Source organism: Haemaphysalis longicornis, unplaced genomic scaffold (assembly GCF_048455015.1).
Source record: "Haemaphysalis longicornis isolate Haplotype H1 unplaced genomic scaffold, Haemaphysalis longicornis Haplotype H1 scaffold_10, whole genome shotgun sequence".
NCBI classification, from domain to species: Eukaryota; Metazoa; Arthropoda; class Arachnida; order Ixodida; family Ixodidae; genus Haemaphysalis; species Haemaphysalis longicornis.
The window spans coordinates 72,477,587-72,495,750 of NW_027526204.1; the positions used below are offsets into that span (position 1 = coordinate 72,477,587).

The 18,164-nt window shown below is 48.5% G+C and overlaps 1 protein-coding gene across 1 annotated transcript in view; it reads right to left on the minus strand.

Moving 5' to 3' along the window:
- Positions 1-213: 213 nt before the first annotated feature.
- The window catches only part of LOC144159897 (thiopurine S-methyltransferase-like), a 33,677-nt gene continuing 15,726 nt past the window's right edge, over positions 214-18,164 (minus strand). The window contains exons 5-8 of the mRNA XM_077691552.1: positions 13,220-13,294; positions 11,237-11,322; positions 1,610-1,685; positions 214-442 (exon numbers count right to left, since the gene is read on the minus strand). Of these exons, the coding sequence (XP_077547678.1) occupies positions 214-442; positions 1,610-1,685; positions 11,237-11,322; positions 13,220-13,294 (466 nt within the window). The remainder of the gene's footprint in view (positions 443-1,609; positions 1,686-11,236; positions 11,323-13,219; positions 13,295-18,164) is intronic.

The window sequence follows — 18,164 nt, forward strand, 5'->3', positions numbered from 1 at the left end:
ACGCCCACCTCGGTCACGCTCATGCCGACGCCATCCTCTACACCACCACACCTTCCAACGCCAACTGTGCATACAACTCCGCCGCAGTGTTCAGTCTCGCCTTGTCAGGAAACGCCAGCGCCGGCTACGGCTTGCAGCACTGCAGGGTCGGACTTTAGCTTAGTGGAATCTGCGCAATACCGTGCCGCAGCGCCACACGTTGTTGTGTCGGCTTCACCGACCCCAGCAAGTGTCGACTGCTATGCCGCTCGTGGCTGCGAAACTTCTCTGCAGGGCACGAGTGAGAGCGATCTTCATGAGCGCTGTACTCCAGGTGTACGACAGCCATCTTCCTCGGCTCAGGTGGCACAGCTTCCTGCAGCCAACGACAGATCGACGACTCCGGGAGTCGAAGCTACCTTCGAAGCACATCAGCTTGCTCTTGACAATCTTTACACCCTGGCTGCGAGGGCGATACCGGAGCAAAGATTGTGGGACGCTTCTCCCAACAACCGACACCTAAAGAGGTATCCCATGACCAAATGCAGTCAAGAGACGCGTCAAAAGCTGGTCCCCAGACGTCGATCGATTCCGTGCTCCGGGACATTGTTGGGTAGATGCAGTAACCGGAGCTCAGCCGTCTGTCTACAAATAAAACAGACGAAACCAGCTTGCAGGATGGGGATCCGACGTCATTGGAGTTACAGCGCAGCTCATAAATACAAGGCTCCGCTCTGCCGCCTCCCACCGCGGTTGCGAAAACAGCCAAGACAGCGACGAAGCCACAGAGCCCACACCGGGGAACAGTCAAGCCCGCACTTTGGTCGTCATTCGGATGCACCACGCTTCACCTTGTCGCTGTCCTTCCATTTACGCCTGCCGCTCGCTCTACCATCAATGGCAGCAGCCGCTTCGCACCCCGCAATGCGTCCGCAGCCGCACTCCCAGCCTCGACCACCAGAGGTTGCCCCTTACCCGAACGCTACCTCGCCTACGACCAGGACCATGCCCTTTACTCAACCCCGGCCACTAGACCACTGACTGCCCACGGACTCTCTTCCTGACTACGGACAAATTGTACATACCTGTACATAGTACATCGTTTTCACACATTTCTCATAACGCGCTACGCGCTAGGGGGGAGCCCTGTAGCGCCGCTATCATCTTCTTCAGCGCCACCATCATCATCAGCAGATTGGCCAGCTGGCACGGTACACACTGGGCACCCGGCACACCTCGGGAACGGCACTCTCGTTCTACGCACCTCGTCGTGTCCATGGCGCAGCCTACGCAACCGTAATAAACGTGGGCTCGGCTGCTCCGCCTCATCGGCCGCCTACAGCGAGACACGGTGGGCATTTTCAGACGATTGAGTGAATAAATGCTTCACGTCGCGGGAGTAAACCGGGGGAAATTTTATACAATTTTAAAACGTTCTAAAAGCGGACACCCACCGGAATATCAACAAGAGCTTGAGTTGACACGACTGTGCTCCAGAAACTCTTTTCACTTCCATTATGCAAAAATGGTCTACACTTCAGTCTGCATCAGAATAGCTGGCTTCCGGTAAACACACGTCGGTGTTTGTTCACAGCGAGGGTGTAGCTGCTTGGGTGAATTTCGAAGGTGCCCGAAAATGTAAAGATGCACGCAAAGCTTACCGAAGTACTCCCGCAGCGTGGCTTCATCTGCACTCCGTGGGGGCACTGAAAAAAATATTGAGAGGTCAATCCTTGTATAGACGACGTCTTTCAACTCCTGATATTAGAAATCTCAAAAGCCGTCACGCACATCCTAACACAAACAGTGGTGTGATGAATCAATTGAACAAAATTCAAAGCCCCTTTCTTAAGGAAAGGGTGGTTGAAACGCGAAGCTAAACTGGCTTGACCGTGTCGGAGTGGAGCAATCGGATAAACGTAGCCTTCATAACCCGAAGGACCCAGGTTCGACAACAACCACGGGAAGCGTTTTTATTTATGGGGCGGTTGGTGTGCCTTCGCTTACCATCATCATCATCGTTTTGGAAAACGCGCAGTGTAATCTTGGCTTGTCTGCAGTGCGTTTTGGAGTGACAACGAACGGCATCAGTGAGACATAGAAAGCTTTGCTTTGAAGAACGATTACGTGTGTCCGTCTACCCAAAATGCAAAACAGTAGGACGTAACACCGCCAGATTGAGATCTATGATACATAGCTATGTCATCATCCTAATCATCACCATTATCATAATCATCATCGTCGTCGTCGTCACCATCATAATCGCCACCACCCCTATCGCCATCACCATCACCACCACCACCATCATCAGCATCGTCGTCGTCGTCGTCATCCTCATCGTCATCAGCGTGTCTACGCCACTGCAGGGCAACGACAAGTGCCCTAGATCTCCAATTATTCTGTTCTTGTGCTACCTGCGACCAATTTATACCCGCAAACTTCTTGATCTCATCTGCCAACCTAACTTTCTGCCCTCCACTGCCACCCTTGCCTTCTTTAGAGATCCGAACTGTAGCCCTTCATGACAAACGGCTGTTTTTCGTTAGCATTGCATGCCCTGGCGACGCCCATTTCTTCTGGTTAATTTCTACTAATATGTCCACGCGTTTGTTCCCTGACCCACTCGACTCTCTTCTTGCCCCTTAATGTCACACGTATCATCTTCCGTTCCATTGCTCGCTGAGTCGTCCTTAATTTAAGTTGAAACTTCTTAGTGAGCCTCCAAGGTTCTGCCCCGTAGGGGAGTACCGGTAAGATGCAGCTGTCATACACTTTCCTCTTCAGGTACACTGGTAGGGTGCCATTCATTTTCTGAGAATGCCTGACGAATGCATTCTGCCCCATGGTTGGGATCCGGGATCAGTACTTGGCCTAAGTAGATATATAGTAGAATCTCGATAAACGGAAATCGCCTAAACGCAATTCCCGGTTAAACGCAACAGTAGCCTGTAAGTTGGTTGGTTTTGTATTCAGATCACGTAAAAAAACTCTCGGTAATCGGAACTAACATTTGCGCGTCACCGAGTAAACGGAATCAGAAATGGAACTTCTTGCTTGTGAAACCTATTATCATGAGAATCAGGTTTTTACTGTTCCGGCTGTTTCGTTTTTTTCTTTCTCCATGTTTTTTTAGCCTCGTTGGGCTCGTAAGCCTCCTCTCGTTAGTGGTCAGCCATGTTAGTGCAACGAAGCAAACACCGCAGTCCTTGTTCCCTTCGTTCGGTCTCGATTCAAGAGGCCGAGGTTATAGGGCTCATGGTGGTGCTGTTCGCGCTTAATTATTGCGTTGCCGTCTTCTAAATTCGGTGGCTCCTAAGCACTTTCGAAGATGAGGCCTCTGGCCTCTGTGAAGATGCAGCTGCAAAGAGTCGAACAAAAATAATTCATGCTTTTTTAGCGCACAGCGACTTATTGTTGCCAAATCAACTTTGTGAATGCTGTGCCTAAACCTCTTGTAGTTTTCTTGCTTTTTGAGAAACTATCAGCTACATTTACCTTCTAGTGCTTAGAATTACATGGAATCGTATTAAGAGTGTGTACGAACATAAATTTGCACTTTCACAGATCTATCTCAGTAAACGGAACTCCTGTTAAAAGGAACTAATTTTTTTTATTCTTTGAAGTTCCGTTTATCGAGAGTCTACTGTATTTGCTACCCACTTCCACTGCCTCGCCACCTATCTCAAACCCGAGGCTATTAAGCATTACCTAAGTTTTCTGAATATTGATTTTTAGGCCAGCGATTCAGTACCCGGCCTTAACAGATATATTCATTGACCACTTCCACTGTCTCGCCACCTATCTCTAAACGCTGTGCTCTCCCGATGCTATTGAGCATTAGTTGAGTTTCTTGCATAATATTTTCTCGCCCGCAATATATACTGCATGTCGAGTGCGGTAATCATGCTTTTCAGTTCGTTTCCAGAGTAATTTAGCGAGCAAATCTGACGTTACCGAGGTATCCTCTATTAACCCTGACGCCCACTTGTTGCCAATCCAATGTTCGGAATACCACTTGCAAATACCTCCATTCGTGTACACATGGATGTGGTCAGGATAACGGGTTTGGATATGCTCCAAGACAAAATATGTCAAGGCAGATGCGGGCATAGACGACGTTTTGCCTATTCCAGGTACAGTGGTGCACACAGCCCATGCCGCGTACAACCAGGGTGGAGTAGCAGGCAGTTTGGGTCGGAGGTAATTAGATGGCAGGACGTGCACCACGCGAGATGGAGAAGCGGCAGCCAGTGGATGAGCAAAGCATCGAGAAACATGTCGAAGGCCAGTACGGAGCAATTCTTGTGAACGGAGAGTGGTCGCAGAAAAGCACCTTGCCCCACACAAGGTTCCTATCGTGGAGGTGCATTTTGGAAGGCCCAGGGATGTTCGCAGTGCTCGAGCTTGCTAGCCTTCCAGAACCTTCAAGTTAGTCCTGGACACAGCATGTAAAGCTGGAAGGCTGTATCGCAAGAGGCCTACGAAAAGTGCTTTGTAGAGTCACAAGAGTGCTGACACTGAGCAGCCCCAGGTGCTTCCTGTCATCATCCGCGAAACGTGAACGAATGAAAGGAGTCGCTCCTTTAGCCGCATGATATGGGGACCCCGGACAACGAACGGTCAATTGTAATGCCTAGAAATTTGTGATTGCAAACATAGGGTATCTGCACGCCATTTATCTTCAGTGGTTATCGAGATACATCGCTCTTCGTGAATGCCATGGCAGCACACTTCTCACGAGACAGCAGCAGCCCGCAGCTGCTGACGTAATTTTCAATGGCGAACAGAGCCTTGTGCACTTTTGCTCGTATGTGTCTGCGGTTCCTACCCGAAGCCCAGATGCAGATGTCGTCAGCATACACCGAGATGTGAATTCCTTGATGTTAGTACCTTTGTGATGGGGATGAGGCACATACTGAACAGTGTCGGGCTCAGAACACCACCTTGGGGGACACCCTGCGTGATGGCATGTCGTGTCGTGTCACCGTCTTTGGTTATTATTTAGACTCACTGATCCTTTAGGTAATCACCGATCCAGGCTTGCATTCGGCCTCGAAGTCCTACAAACGCCTCCTCCCTTCGAATTGCTTCGTGGGAAACACTGTCAAATACTGCCTTTATATCTAGGAAGACAGCAATGGTGAACCTTTTCGCAGCCTTTCGTGCACGAACAGCTGTTACCAAGGCGATCACATTGTCAATGATGCTCCTTCCTTGCCTGAATCCTGACATCTCTGGCTGGTAGACATTCTGTTTTCGAGGTCCCAGACAAGCCGATGTAGTACCATTTTTTCCATTACCTTACCAATGCAGCTTAATAGAGCAATTGGTCGGTAATAGTTTATGTCCGTGGGGCGTTTTCCCGGCTTGAGAACCAGTACCAGTCGGGCAATTTTGCAGCTTGCCTCAACACAGCCAGTCTGCCACGATGCGTTGTATATACTCAGCAACTGCAGAAGAGCCTTGTTGGCGAGATGTCGCAGAGCCGAATAGCTAACTCCATCAGGCCCAGGTGAGGTGGACAAATTAACAGATTTTAACGTTGCAGATAGCTCATTGATGGTAAAGGGCTCATCCATCATCACAGCATCCGTGGTAGGAACCCACTTGGTCAGCTGCGCGGGAATCAGAAAAGGGCTCTGGGGAGCACTGACTTTTATGGAAAATTCTTCTGCGACGTCTACTTCACTGACTCCACGCTTGAGGGCTACTGAAGAAAATGGGTAAATCTGACTGGGTGGGGCTCTCAGGCTGCGGAATACCTGCCATATGCGTGTCAGTGGCTTGCGAGGGTCTAATTTATAACAAAACTGGGCCCAGCGGTTTTTGGCAACCGTGGCCATGTGCTTCTGAACACGCTTCTGCGCGCGCCTGGTAGCTGCGATGTCGTCTGGCAGTAGGGTTTTTCTGGCCCGGTGCTCGGCTCTCCGGTGAATAGCGCGAAGATGTTCATAGTCCACATCAAATTTAGACCATGGCTTGGGAAGTAGACTTTGCCGTGTTGATTCTGATTTGGCCCGACCAATGGCAACTGCGAGCTCCTCGCTTGTTGAGAAGGCTCTAGCATTAGCTTCTAATAGGTTTTGGTAGGTGTCCCAGTTCACTCAGTATGCCTTCTGCTTAGACAGTCTTCCACAAATTCCTTAAATTACTGTGTATGTGGGCACGTGGTCGCTACCAAAGCTTTCAATATCGGAATGCCAAGACACGGACGGCAGCAGGGAAGCAGAGGCCATAGTGGCACCCGACACACCTGTAGTTTTGCTGCGGAAAAATGTGGGGCATACAGTGTTTTACACGTCCAGGCCCGCTTCGTTGGCAACACGGAGCAAACTGCTTCCCCTTGATGCAGTCTTTGTGCTGCCCCAAGCTGGGTGGTGTGCATAGAAATCACCTGTGAGCAAGTGCGGGGAGGTGTAGAGGACAAAATGTCTTCCAGGAGCTTCGTGTTGAATTTTGCCCTTGGTGGGACGTAGCCGGTTATTATGGTGAAGGTTGCACGGCCATGCTTTACTGTTGCTGCAATGTATTCGTTGGATGCGTCTTGTGCGACAGTGTGAAGCGCGAAGGTCAAGTCCTGACGAATTCCGAGTAACACTCTGCTCTGGACGCAGGTCGTCGAAGACTGATAGAGTGTGTACCCCGACAGTCGAATATCCGATCGCAGGCGGGATTCTCAGATGGCAATGACGGGGAATTTATGCTTGTTAACTAGCTGACGCAGGTCGGACAAGCGGGAGCGCAGACCACAGGCATTCCGCTGAAACACAGTTGCCCGATTTCGAAGAGTTTGAATGCGCACTGATTCGTGACTCCCTAGATGGTTTACAGCCATTCCCGTAAGAGCGGAGTAATGGTGTTTAGCAGGGTTAAAATGGCTTGAGCCACAGGAGAGGAAAAAGGCGCTAGGATGAAACGCACAGCTTCAATGAGCGTGAGAATAGAGGAGCTTGAGTTTGCCGACGGCTCCTTGTTGGACCGACCCATGCACAATCCACAACATGCACCCTCCACAACCTCCGTTGTGGAGGAGGAATGTTTCGTGAGAAAATTATGTGTTCTCATAAGCTTAAAGGGGCACTGACACAAACATTTTGCATCTTGTTTTATTAGTTGCGATGAGTAGCTAATGGCCCATTTATGACATGCGGAAACCTCATTTACTTCAACGTGTGACGGGTGTTTAATTACAGATGTTTTTAATGCGGCCAGTCGGAGTTTGGGTATCAGCGGCTGCCGCAAAAGGTTGGAGTTTGTATAAACAAAGCTGTCCACGTGACTGTTAGACGGATATCACAGATCAGAGCTGCCGTAGCACTGTCGCTTCCGCGTCGGCGGCAGTTTCTGCTGATGCCCCTACATGCTGATATCGTCAGCCGCTTAATTCGTCTCGTCAGCCGTCCGCCGTCAGCCGTCAGCCGTCAGCCGCTGATCTCGTCAGCCGGTTAATGCAGGCAAGGCGAGTGCAAATTGCTGCCGTGGCCGTAGAATGACGCGCGACGCGCGAGGGAATGGGTGGGGAGACGCGTGATGGGAGCAGTGGGCCTGTCTGCCCACAGGTCCGCCTACAGATGTTAGTCTATAGGCGGACCTGTTAGTCTGTAGGTGGCACTGCAGCGAATATTTGATTGCAGCTTTCGTAAGTGGTGTAGATGACGATTTTTAGTGCACTTTGCCATCACAGCATTACCTCCTTCCTCGTATCCCAACTTTCTTTTTGCCATGAGCCGCACTTAGTGGAGTGGTAATAAGTTATCACTCAAGCCACCTGCGCCTGCCTGCGCCACTCCGCGGTCCCGGCCGACGCCCGCAAAGCGACCCCAATGGTGGTATACGCGGCTCCCTCAGTGCACCCGCCATGTGCCGGTGCGTTTTCGAATCGCTGTAGAACTTAGGTCACGGCCAGCTGCCCGATGAGCCAACGAAATCCCGGCGCCTCCCCTGCCAACGATCGGATCGTTTGTAGCTCCAGAGCGAAAGCACCGACTTCCGATCGGAGCGACGAGCCGGCGAGAAATGCCGGCAGTACGGAAGCGGTAAACACAAACTCGTGACGTGTTTGGATGTTGTTTATTTACTCCGCATCCAATTAGGTCACGATCTCGCGAGAACCACCGCTGGGTGCTCGGTTGCGTTACACACACTTTAAAATGGATTTTAGGTATATTCTAGGCTTCCTTAGCCGCAGATATTTTGCACATGATGTATGCGTGTTGCCACCAATCTATCACCCAAGTTAAATCGCCCTCAAAATTTTGTGCCAGTACTCTTTGAATTGAAATGTCGCTTACAATTGCGTTAGTGAACGCCACGTTTGTAAAGAAGTTAGACAGATTGGGCACACCGCCGGTGGCAACATGCGCTGACGTTGTGGGTGCGTTCGCGAGACTCTCGGTGTGTTCGTCAGCGGTGTGTCCTGTAGAGTTTCATACCAATATATACAACAAAAAGAAAATTTGCCACTGAAGTCGCGGCCGTCGTGGGCGCCGCCGTAGCAGCTTTCTTCTCTTACTTGGCTTGGCTAGCCACATGGCTTCCTTTCGCTCTTAAAGCCAAACTCAACAAAATGGTTACATTGTCTTGTTCCTTCTTGTATTAATGTTCATCAACCTGATCATCAATCTTTCATCAACCTGACCAATGATTTTTTTAAAGCTCAACTTATACAGTAAAGCCCGCTTATATGGAACAGCGCGAGGATTGTAAAATAGTTCGATATAGCGAAAATTCGATATAGAAAGTGAAGCAAAAAAAAAAACTTACATGAGGGCAATCCTGCCGGCGGAGTCACGAGCTAACGCTCATACGGCACTTTCTCGTAGAGAAAAATCTCCCACCTCCCCTCGCGGGAACCCCTGTGTAGATGCGACGCATAGGGGGTTCACGTTGTAGCGTTGGACAGCGGAGGAACGGCGCTGGAACGATGGAGCGGAGCGGCGCAGGCACCGCGTTTTATAGCACGCATAACGGTGAGGGGACGCGCCGGCGCCAGTGCGTCTGCCGCGTCTATGACGCAACACAATCCAACACAATCCACTTTAATCCAATCCAATCCAAATCCAATCTAATCCGATCCAAGCCAAGCCAAGCCAAGCCAATCCATTCGAATCCAATCCAATGTCCCTCGCGAGAGAGTGTTTGAGATGCAGTCGCATCGCATGTAGGCCAGTGAATGAGATGCAGTCGCATCTAAAAACAATCATTTATTGGGGCGGAAGAACTGCGTGAGTGTAGCCGCCTGCTTCTTGGAGCGCAATGCGTGGCTGGTGACTGCTTGTCCAACGGTCTCTAAACAATCGACAAGTACAAGGCCGCTGCCCTTAATGGCACTGCAGTATTGCCGTAGCCGGGCCACGGCAGCGACGGCTTCGCTCGTGCTCGGAAGCGGTACGGAGTCGTCGGCGTGTTCGACAGAGCGGAGACAAGCAAAAATACAAGCGAATAACGGCGAACCCAGTGAACCAAGCAAGTGCGGGCAGCGAGTGGTGTGGACTTGAAGATCGGTGACACCGCAGCCCGCAGCGCCCAATGTGGCGCTTTCGGCGCCAACGGCATGCATGCGTGGAGCTGGTCCAGAGTTACTGGATATAAGTAACTCTGGATATCAGTAACTCTGTAGCGGGTGCAGTATGCCACGGCCGGTTTGGACGCGCTCGAGCTCGGGCGGGCGCCCCCGATACGTGCCCATGTATTGCGGGAAAGCCTGCCACATGCCTAAGGAGTGCGAAAAATCCGGCGCGGGAGAGTTAGATATATCCATTGTGAGCAAAATCGCGTTCGATATAAAAAATTTAAAATGCATGTCATTTTCATCAGAATTATACAAGGGTTCGATATAAGCAATAATTTGATATATCCGGGTTCGATATAAGCAGGCTTTACTGCATTGATTAAATAACTTCATATAATATTTTACAATACTATCGTTGTTGTTTTGCAGCCACAGGCAACGTTTGAGCTTGTTGCAAGCCATGGCAAGTAATGGTGGAACGCTTCTGCGTGGTACAAGACAGCTCGCTCGCTTAAGAACGGCTCACCAAGACACTAGCGCCATGTTTTCCTCTAGTGTACATCATTACGACACTCTATTTAGCGTGAAGGATCTTCAAGGATCCTTTTCTGGCGTTTGGCGCTGCGCTGCAACACAGGAGGGTTGCTGGCTTCCTCGACTAATTCTGCCGGTTTACTTCAACACGAGTCATAGCCACGCACGGCTTCTCTGAAGCCACACACCTCTTCTGGGGATCTGCCAGATTTTCACAGGCAGGCATTACTTGAAATTCTTTCCCCATAGACTATTATCGATTGCAACTAATGCTGAGTTCCACACGAGAAAAAGTGGAGGTTTTTCATATAATTTAGCAACTTCAAAGCTATCAACATTGAGAAAGGTTATACTATACCTAATGAAAGCGTTAATGTCTTGAAAGTGAACATTTCGACAGACTTCTGTCTGGTTGGGAAGTTACTGAACTGAGATTTAATTAGGCTCCAACCAATACAATGCAAAAAGGCAAAAAACCCGACGTTTCGAAGCCGGCTCGGCTTCTTCTACAGGGGTGACAGTGGCCACGCTGCAGCTGCGTCTTATAGTCACATTTGCTGGCCTCGCACAAAGCCCCTCGCTGCGGCACGTAATCCGTGTGTGTACACCGAGGGGAGAGTGCCAAGCGAGCGATTAACATTCCCAGGTGTGCGTTGAATATGCCACGATTCGAGGAAAAGCCGCTTCCTCCAGTTCGTTTCCCTTTCGAGGATGGCAGTTCCGGAGCTCCGGAACGGAGCTCCGTTGTTGGGCGTATTCGCATTCGCTGCCCTCCATGTAAGCGTTAGCGGGCGTCCACATGAGGAGGGTGTCCCGAGCTGCACTGCACGTTTTTAAGAACCACTCCTAAAGCGGTTCCAGTCAGCTCAATATGTACGGAAATTTTAAAATGGCTCACGGGGTGTTTTGTGACTGACGAAAATCTGGCCCATCTGTTCTAAACAGTTGCCGTGGGTGAGAATGCGAAGCTCAACTGCCCGTCGCCTGAAGTCGGTGGACTCCTTCCTGCCTTCCTATTAAGTTGATGTCGCCGAGGGCCCCTAAAGAGCTTTTAGAAGTTTAAGGCTCGACATCGAGCAGACATAACACTCACATTGTGAAACAAGCCAAATATACATAAACCCAATAAAACAGTGCAGCTGAGTTTAATCACACGCTTGATCTAATTAAAGTTTGCATAGGGAGTAAAAGAAACCTGGACCAAGCACTTACGCTTGTACCACGGAGCATCGTAGACAATTGTCCACATGCCGTACGAAAACCCGGGCGCCAGGAGGGACTTCAGCACGGAAGCGTACCTACAAACAGTGTAATGAAGAACAGCAACACGATGCAATCACGGATGATTTCTTCGTTCCATCGAGGTCAAGCACACGAATCGAGAATCACTTAGGCACGATGCCACTTCAGCGATTACAAGAAAAGGGACCTTGAAGAAACTTAGTCCCCTAAGGAACGCACTTTCGTCTTTCTAAAGCAATGTAGTCAACGTGGCCCAATTGCAGATATATTGTTTCGGAACTCCTTAGATGCGCCTTGGTTCGGAAACCATTCCTTCTTCACGATCTCATGAAAGATTCACCAAACCAGCGCCACTGCTGTGATTTCGGTATGTCTGGTTATCAGTTGTCACTGCTGCTGCAGCATGTCAGAAATGCTTACAATGCCACGTGCATGCGAGTAAAATGTCGGACCAAATTGGCTAACTTTGTGCATGGGAGTTATGTCGAGTTAATTCTTTGAGTTATTTCATTGTGCATTAGAGTAAATTCTTCCGCGCCTCGACCATCCCTTCAAACTCCGCCCCATGTCTGCACGTACAATAGCACCTTCGACAGTAACCGCTTTTTCTGGCCATTTATTACTGGAACAAGCTGCTAAAGCAAACTGCTGCTATTTGTGATCCCTACTCGTTTGTTGTCCAATTGAAGCACAATCTGAACGCGCATGCCTAGTAAAAACAGACTTTTGTGCTTTTTTATAACACGAAGAGAATTTTAAGGTTTTGTATTGAGTGTTTTTATTTTTGAATCCATGTATTTATCCTGCTTCCTCTTTTTTATTTTTCTTTTTGATTGTTTGGTAACCCCTAATATGTTGCAAGTTGCCTTTGTCTGTGAATTGTGTTTACATGTCTGAAATATCTTGTTGTTACCCCCCCCCCCCTATGTAAGGCCTGCAAGGGCCTTCGGGGTATCTGAAAGAAAAAAAGCGTTTCTTCTGAGTATACAAGTGAAAAGCATAACAATCCAGATTTTCAGACGTTCTATTTGAAGAATAAACTATAGCTTTTTGGGAATTTTCTATAGTGTGGTAATGATGTGACATGGCGATAAACAGGTATTCTGAAACACCATTTGCACTGGTTATAAAGAGCGCACAAGAGGGCTTCCTGTAGCAAAAGATTAGATGAAGTACAACCGTACACCATTATCTGTACTCCGCTATTGATTTAGATTGTGTTCGTGGCATACGAAACGCGGTTCAAATAAATTCCGCACATAATGACGAACCTTCAAAAGCAAGTAATAAAAATTTAATTTCAGAAATTGATCGCCAGGGTTAACAACAGCCACGCCCAAAATAGTTAAAGGGAAGAGACGTTGTCTGCTATAAGAAAGTTATTTGTAGCGCGGTACAGTATCACCAGGAGTCACCTCTGAGTTGCTATGATCTATCTGTATACGTCAAGATTTGGCGCCACGCTCGTTACCTGTGTATATTTACCTGTGCATTTGTCTCCACGCTCGTTACCACCCTTCAGAAAAGAACGTTCTGGGGCAGAATTTGGAGTTGTATTCGTTTCAAAAATGCCCATTTTGCGCCCGTTTCAGTGGTGACGTAATTAAACCTGTGTGTCCACTGACGAATGACATCGCCTTGCTCATGCACGTCACATCTGATCGTCTAAAGTCAGCCAATGAGGGCTGGCTCGATGTGGACACTTTGAAGCGGACATAAAGTGGAAAATACTCAAAATTCCGCATGGTCTGTGATGGGTGGTGTGGTGCGTGCTCTCGGCTGCCCGGTCCGCTTGAAGCAACAGTAATTTTGGTGAAAATAGTTTGCTTAAATTACGCCGTTATGGTTCCTATTGACTGATTCGAAGTTAGGCGTAATGGGCATTCCTATTGACTGATTCGAAGTTAAGCGTAATGGGCATCAACATGTTTATGGATATCCAATGAGACTCACTTCGCTCGGTCTTCCTCTTTGACGGCCGTGAATCCAGATCTGTCCCATACAACATCAAAGAGGCCGGTGCATTCCCTAAGAGAGAAGAAATATTACTTGGAGTCCAGTTTTACTAATTAATGTAGCCAGAAAAGTTCCAAACCATTCCTCCTTTAATGCAAAGTTATGTAGCGCGCATCTGCCTTCATATGAGTGCGCAAAGTGAGCCTAAATTACAGAGGACATCTAGTAGGCATTCAACTTCTTGTGTAAATGAGGAAAAAGGCCAGTGACGGTTACAAGCTGTCACCGAAGGGGGCTATGAAGACGTCGACGTATTTTAATATGGACGTAGTGCAAACCTGAACCAAAAATTAAACTTTTTTTGCTTACTGCGATACTTGTGGTGTGCTGTATTCAAGTTTGCCCTCTTTTCTCGTCGTTTCTTCATAACCACGGGCAGCAATTTAAGGAAGGAATTTATATGCTTATACATATTCAACATTACTTTTATAAGGAACAGTGTTCGTACAAGCTCGGTAAGGAACGAAGCGCTTTAATCATCGGTATGGGCATCCACATCTCTTCCTTTCGCACTAAACGTAATTTTGACTTACTATTCATTCGCATCGATAGTACTAAACGGCCATATAGTGTGTACAATTAGTAACTGCAAAGAATAACCAAAGCCCAGTTTAAACTCCCAGCAGGATTACAGCAAAAAAATTTCACAAGAATTCCTGTCAAACGACAAAATTTTTTTTTGTGACAATAAAAGTCTTGTTGTTACGGCACAGCCATTTGTTGATTCGACATACATTTCTGTCGTAATGACAAAGTCAAGTTTCTTAACGACGAACATTCCTGAAGTCACAACAGAACTGCCATTTACACTGCTTTTCACAATGGGAAATACCATTCAAAACATGTGCAACATTGATTGATTGATTGTGGGGTTTAACGCGCCGACGCAACGCAGGCGATGAGGCGCGCCGTAGTGGAGGGCTTCGGATTAATTTTGACCACCCGGGGATCTTTAACGTGCGCCGAAATCTCGTACACACGGGCGTTTTTGCTTTTCGCCTCCATCAGAAAAGCGGACGCCGCGGCCGGGAATCGCACCCGCGACCTCGTGCTCAGCAGCGCAACGCCTTAGCCACTGAGCCACCGCGGCGGGTCATGTGCAACATCCGATGGAGCATCAGGATCGCGACAAGACAGGAATTCAGCGTGACTGAATATCAAAATCAGGGCGGGAACCCGACCCACGACAGAACACCAGAATCAGGACGTGACAATATTACCGCAAGACGACAGTACGACCCCCAAAACTACGACAAACTAGAGAGGTGTTTGTAGCGTGAGCTACACTGGCCGAGGTTGAGCAGTTTTTCGTGGCTCCTGGAGAGCCATGCGGTGCAAGCGCGGCACGTGGCGGCCCGTCCACTTGGTGATCATGCGAGGGGTGGCCGGGTGTGGAACCGATGGCTTGTGCGTCGCGGCAACACTGGCGTGCGCCTGTGGAACCAGCTTAGCTCTGGGGCGATTGGTGACGCTGCGCCGGAGCCTTTTGATAAATATACATGTTCCACATAATGCGTGTACCATGTGTATGTCATTGAAGCAGCAGTAAGCATGATAATAAGGTTAATCCTAGACAACCAGGAAAGATAAGAATAAACAGCTGAACCTTAAATCACGCTACGTGTTTCCTGGCATAGCCGAGCTAAGCCACTGGTAATTTTTCTCGTCGCTTTTTCGGGTGGGAGCACATTTCTTAACCGAAGGTTGGTTAAAATGCGAAGGTTTTTCCCATGCAACCTGAGTCAAAGCCAGAGTCCAAAATCTGAACTACTTGGAGCGTGTGGGAATGGCGAAATCGGATAGACGCCGGCTTCACAACGCGAGGGACCCAGGTTGCACTGCGACGACGGGAAGCGTTCTTCCCGTGAGGTGCTTGATGTGTCTTTGTGGAAGCCCATTGTGTAAAATGGCTTTCCTGCAGTGCGTTCTCAGCGTAACGATTTAGAATGTAACTTTGGACTTTGGAAACATGGGCTTTCGACCAGAGAAACGTTCGTGCTTCAACCATCTTTCGCTTCACCGACGTTCATCAAAGTTGGCTTTCCTGCAGTGGGTTCTGGGGCAACGCCGTCATCAGTAAGACATAGAAAGCTTCGGTTTAATAATAAGCCCCTTTCTTTCCCCAACCGGCATTATAAAAAGACACATAGGTACGTGAAACAGTATATTGTTGTGCCCAGTAATGACAGCCTATTCACACATAAGTTTCCTTCAAATTCTCGCGAACACAGATCGAATTATTGGTCTTACGGTGTTTCAAGACTCTTAAGGTTGATCTGTATGTATGTTAAGTCGCTCTCTCGCTTCCTTTATTCGTGAGCAACCGACACCCGAAGAAGAAAGACAGTTACTACAACCCTTGTGAAAGGCAGATTCAGTCACAAAATTTGCACTCACATTCAAGTGTCGCCGTGAAGGCTCTGCTTCAACACAATAGTCAGATTGATTGTATTTAATATAGAGAGTTAAAAACTGGTTTAATGGCGCTAAAGTAAGTAGCGAGAAGCTTCACTTAGGAACATAAGTTTCGTTACCATCTTTCAGCTTCCAGTCTAGAAAGAAATGTGGGACTGGATCAAGTGACAACTTACTGGATTGACAAGGTCATTGTAATACTATTATTGTGAAGGTTATTCTGACGTATTGCTATTGACAGGGAAACTTTGCTTTGGACGAAGATCCTGGAAAGCTACGCCGACAAGAGAGAAATTATAGGGAACTCTATGGGGATTCCATTTTTGCCACGAATTAAAAACCCTGGAGTGTTGAAAAAGCTTTCGCAGGGTTAGTGCTAAACAAATTGCTGAATGGGGCATGCCATGCTCAATAAAAGGGCCTGCAAGGCCCTTGAACAGAAGCTATAGGAGAAAAACCGCTCTGTGCGGGTCCCCAAACGTACATTGCCGACATTGAACGATGATCAACGAGGCCCCGGCACCAGGTAATTATGTATTTTCTTGCTTCGACCAACCACCCTACCCGCTCAGACCTAACGTCGAGAGCCGATGTGCATTTGAGTGTAACACAAATTATACCTTCCGTCTACAAACAGATTCTGCCTGTGCTTGACGATTGCTGAAGCGGACAGGGAGCCTTCCACAAATCTTTAAATCATGTTAATTTATTTTGAACCGGCTTTATTCATGATACACTTTCTTTAAGTACGCGTTACGTTGTAGCGTCAGGTGTTGGAAAACGCGTGTTCTGGTGTTTTATCACATCTGGTGTATGAGACCGCCACGGCAGGAGGCGCCGACAGCCCAAGCCCCTGAGGGGCTTCGCCGCTAAAGGAGGGCACCCGACTAGCCTGGACTATGTGGCAGCGCTCCATGTTCAACAGTAACGAAAGGTCCCAACAGATGGCATGCGAACAATGGAACGCTGTAAAATTCATTTGACTTCAGCAAATCTTTAAAGAGCTCTAAAAAGGGAGGAGTGTGTAGCATGGGCGGGTGAGCGAAGGGAAGCATCTACGTGGCAGAAGCGCGAAGACTCGTCTTTCCACGAAATTTGCAGCGAAGTGAGCAGATACACGTCCACTTTTTTTAGTGTAAATGCACTTTTAGCCTACTTTGGTAATTTCACCAAAGCACAAACAAGAACGTTTACTGACGCGACTTCCGGAAAGCCATCCGTATGTCGCGGTTTATAAAGCGCTTTCTCAAAGTTTGGTGCGCGCGCAGCACAAGGGGGCTAGTGACAAGGGTATGCGAGAGCCAGACGTTAGACCCAACGCCTTGCTTCGAGGTGTAATTTCGTCAACCGATACCTGCAGCTCGATGAACAATAAGTACAAACGGTGTTTGAATGTTGAAAGGCTTTTTGTGAAGTCTACCTCACGTTATTCTTAAACAAAGTACGTTAGGCCTAACGCACCGTTTTGGGGTCTATCGCCGTCAAGCGGTACCAAGTGGGGAAAAAAAAAACTAGTTATCACGATCGTCGAGCGAAAGCAATCGCTATGCACGAAGAGTTTGCTTTGTTTGATGTTTCGCAGGCTGCCGTCTAGCCGTAAGTAGCAGTTTCATTTAGGAAATAATCAGGTGCAACTCACGGCTCAAATCGAATGACGGTCGGGGCGCAAACCGGGTGTAACTCGTGGCGCAACCTGGATGTCATTTCGAGTCCCCCAACTCCACAATGTCCGTCCGCGTCCATGCCCATAGCATTTACAACCGCAAAAAATCACGCAGGCACCGGCAGGATTCGAGCCTGTGCCTGGTCGACCAGACAGAGTTAGTGTCAGCCATTGGGCTACGACCATGAGTTATTAAGTGATAGTCAAACGGCTTACTACCTCGCCTGTAACGGTGCGGAGTACCTTTGGACCTCCCAATGTCCGTCCGCGTCCATCCGTGCGCACAACACCATCAAGCGAAAATCAAGCCAAAATAGACTTGAGCCGTGAGTAGCAGTTTCATTTAGGAAATAATCAAGGTGCAACTCACGGCTCAAATCGAATGACGGTCGGGTCGCAAACCGGATGTCACTCGGGGCACAACTTAGATGTCATTTCGAGTCCCCGTACTCCGCACCCTCGCCATCGTCCACGGAGTGGAGATACTTTCATTTTTTTCGCTTCCACTTTTTCGCTTCGGCGCGAGGACGGCCGAAGCGGCCGTTCTACCCTCGACTTGCACGTGATACCGCTGCGGCGAGGCTCCGAGCGAGCGGAGTGATAAGATAAATGCAGCTTGCGTGCTAGCGGTAAGGTAACGTGTGACACGATGAATGGCTTTGAGTGACATTTATAGCTTTCGCTGAAAAAAGACTCATTGTTCTCATTATGCTCCAGGTTGTGGGTACCGGTGGACGTCGTTAGATATCACAGTGTAACTTAAGGTGTATAATGCGGGGTGTCAGCGGTAGTTGGTACTGTTGG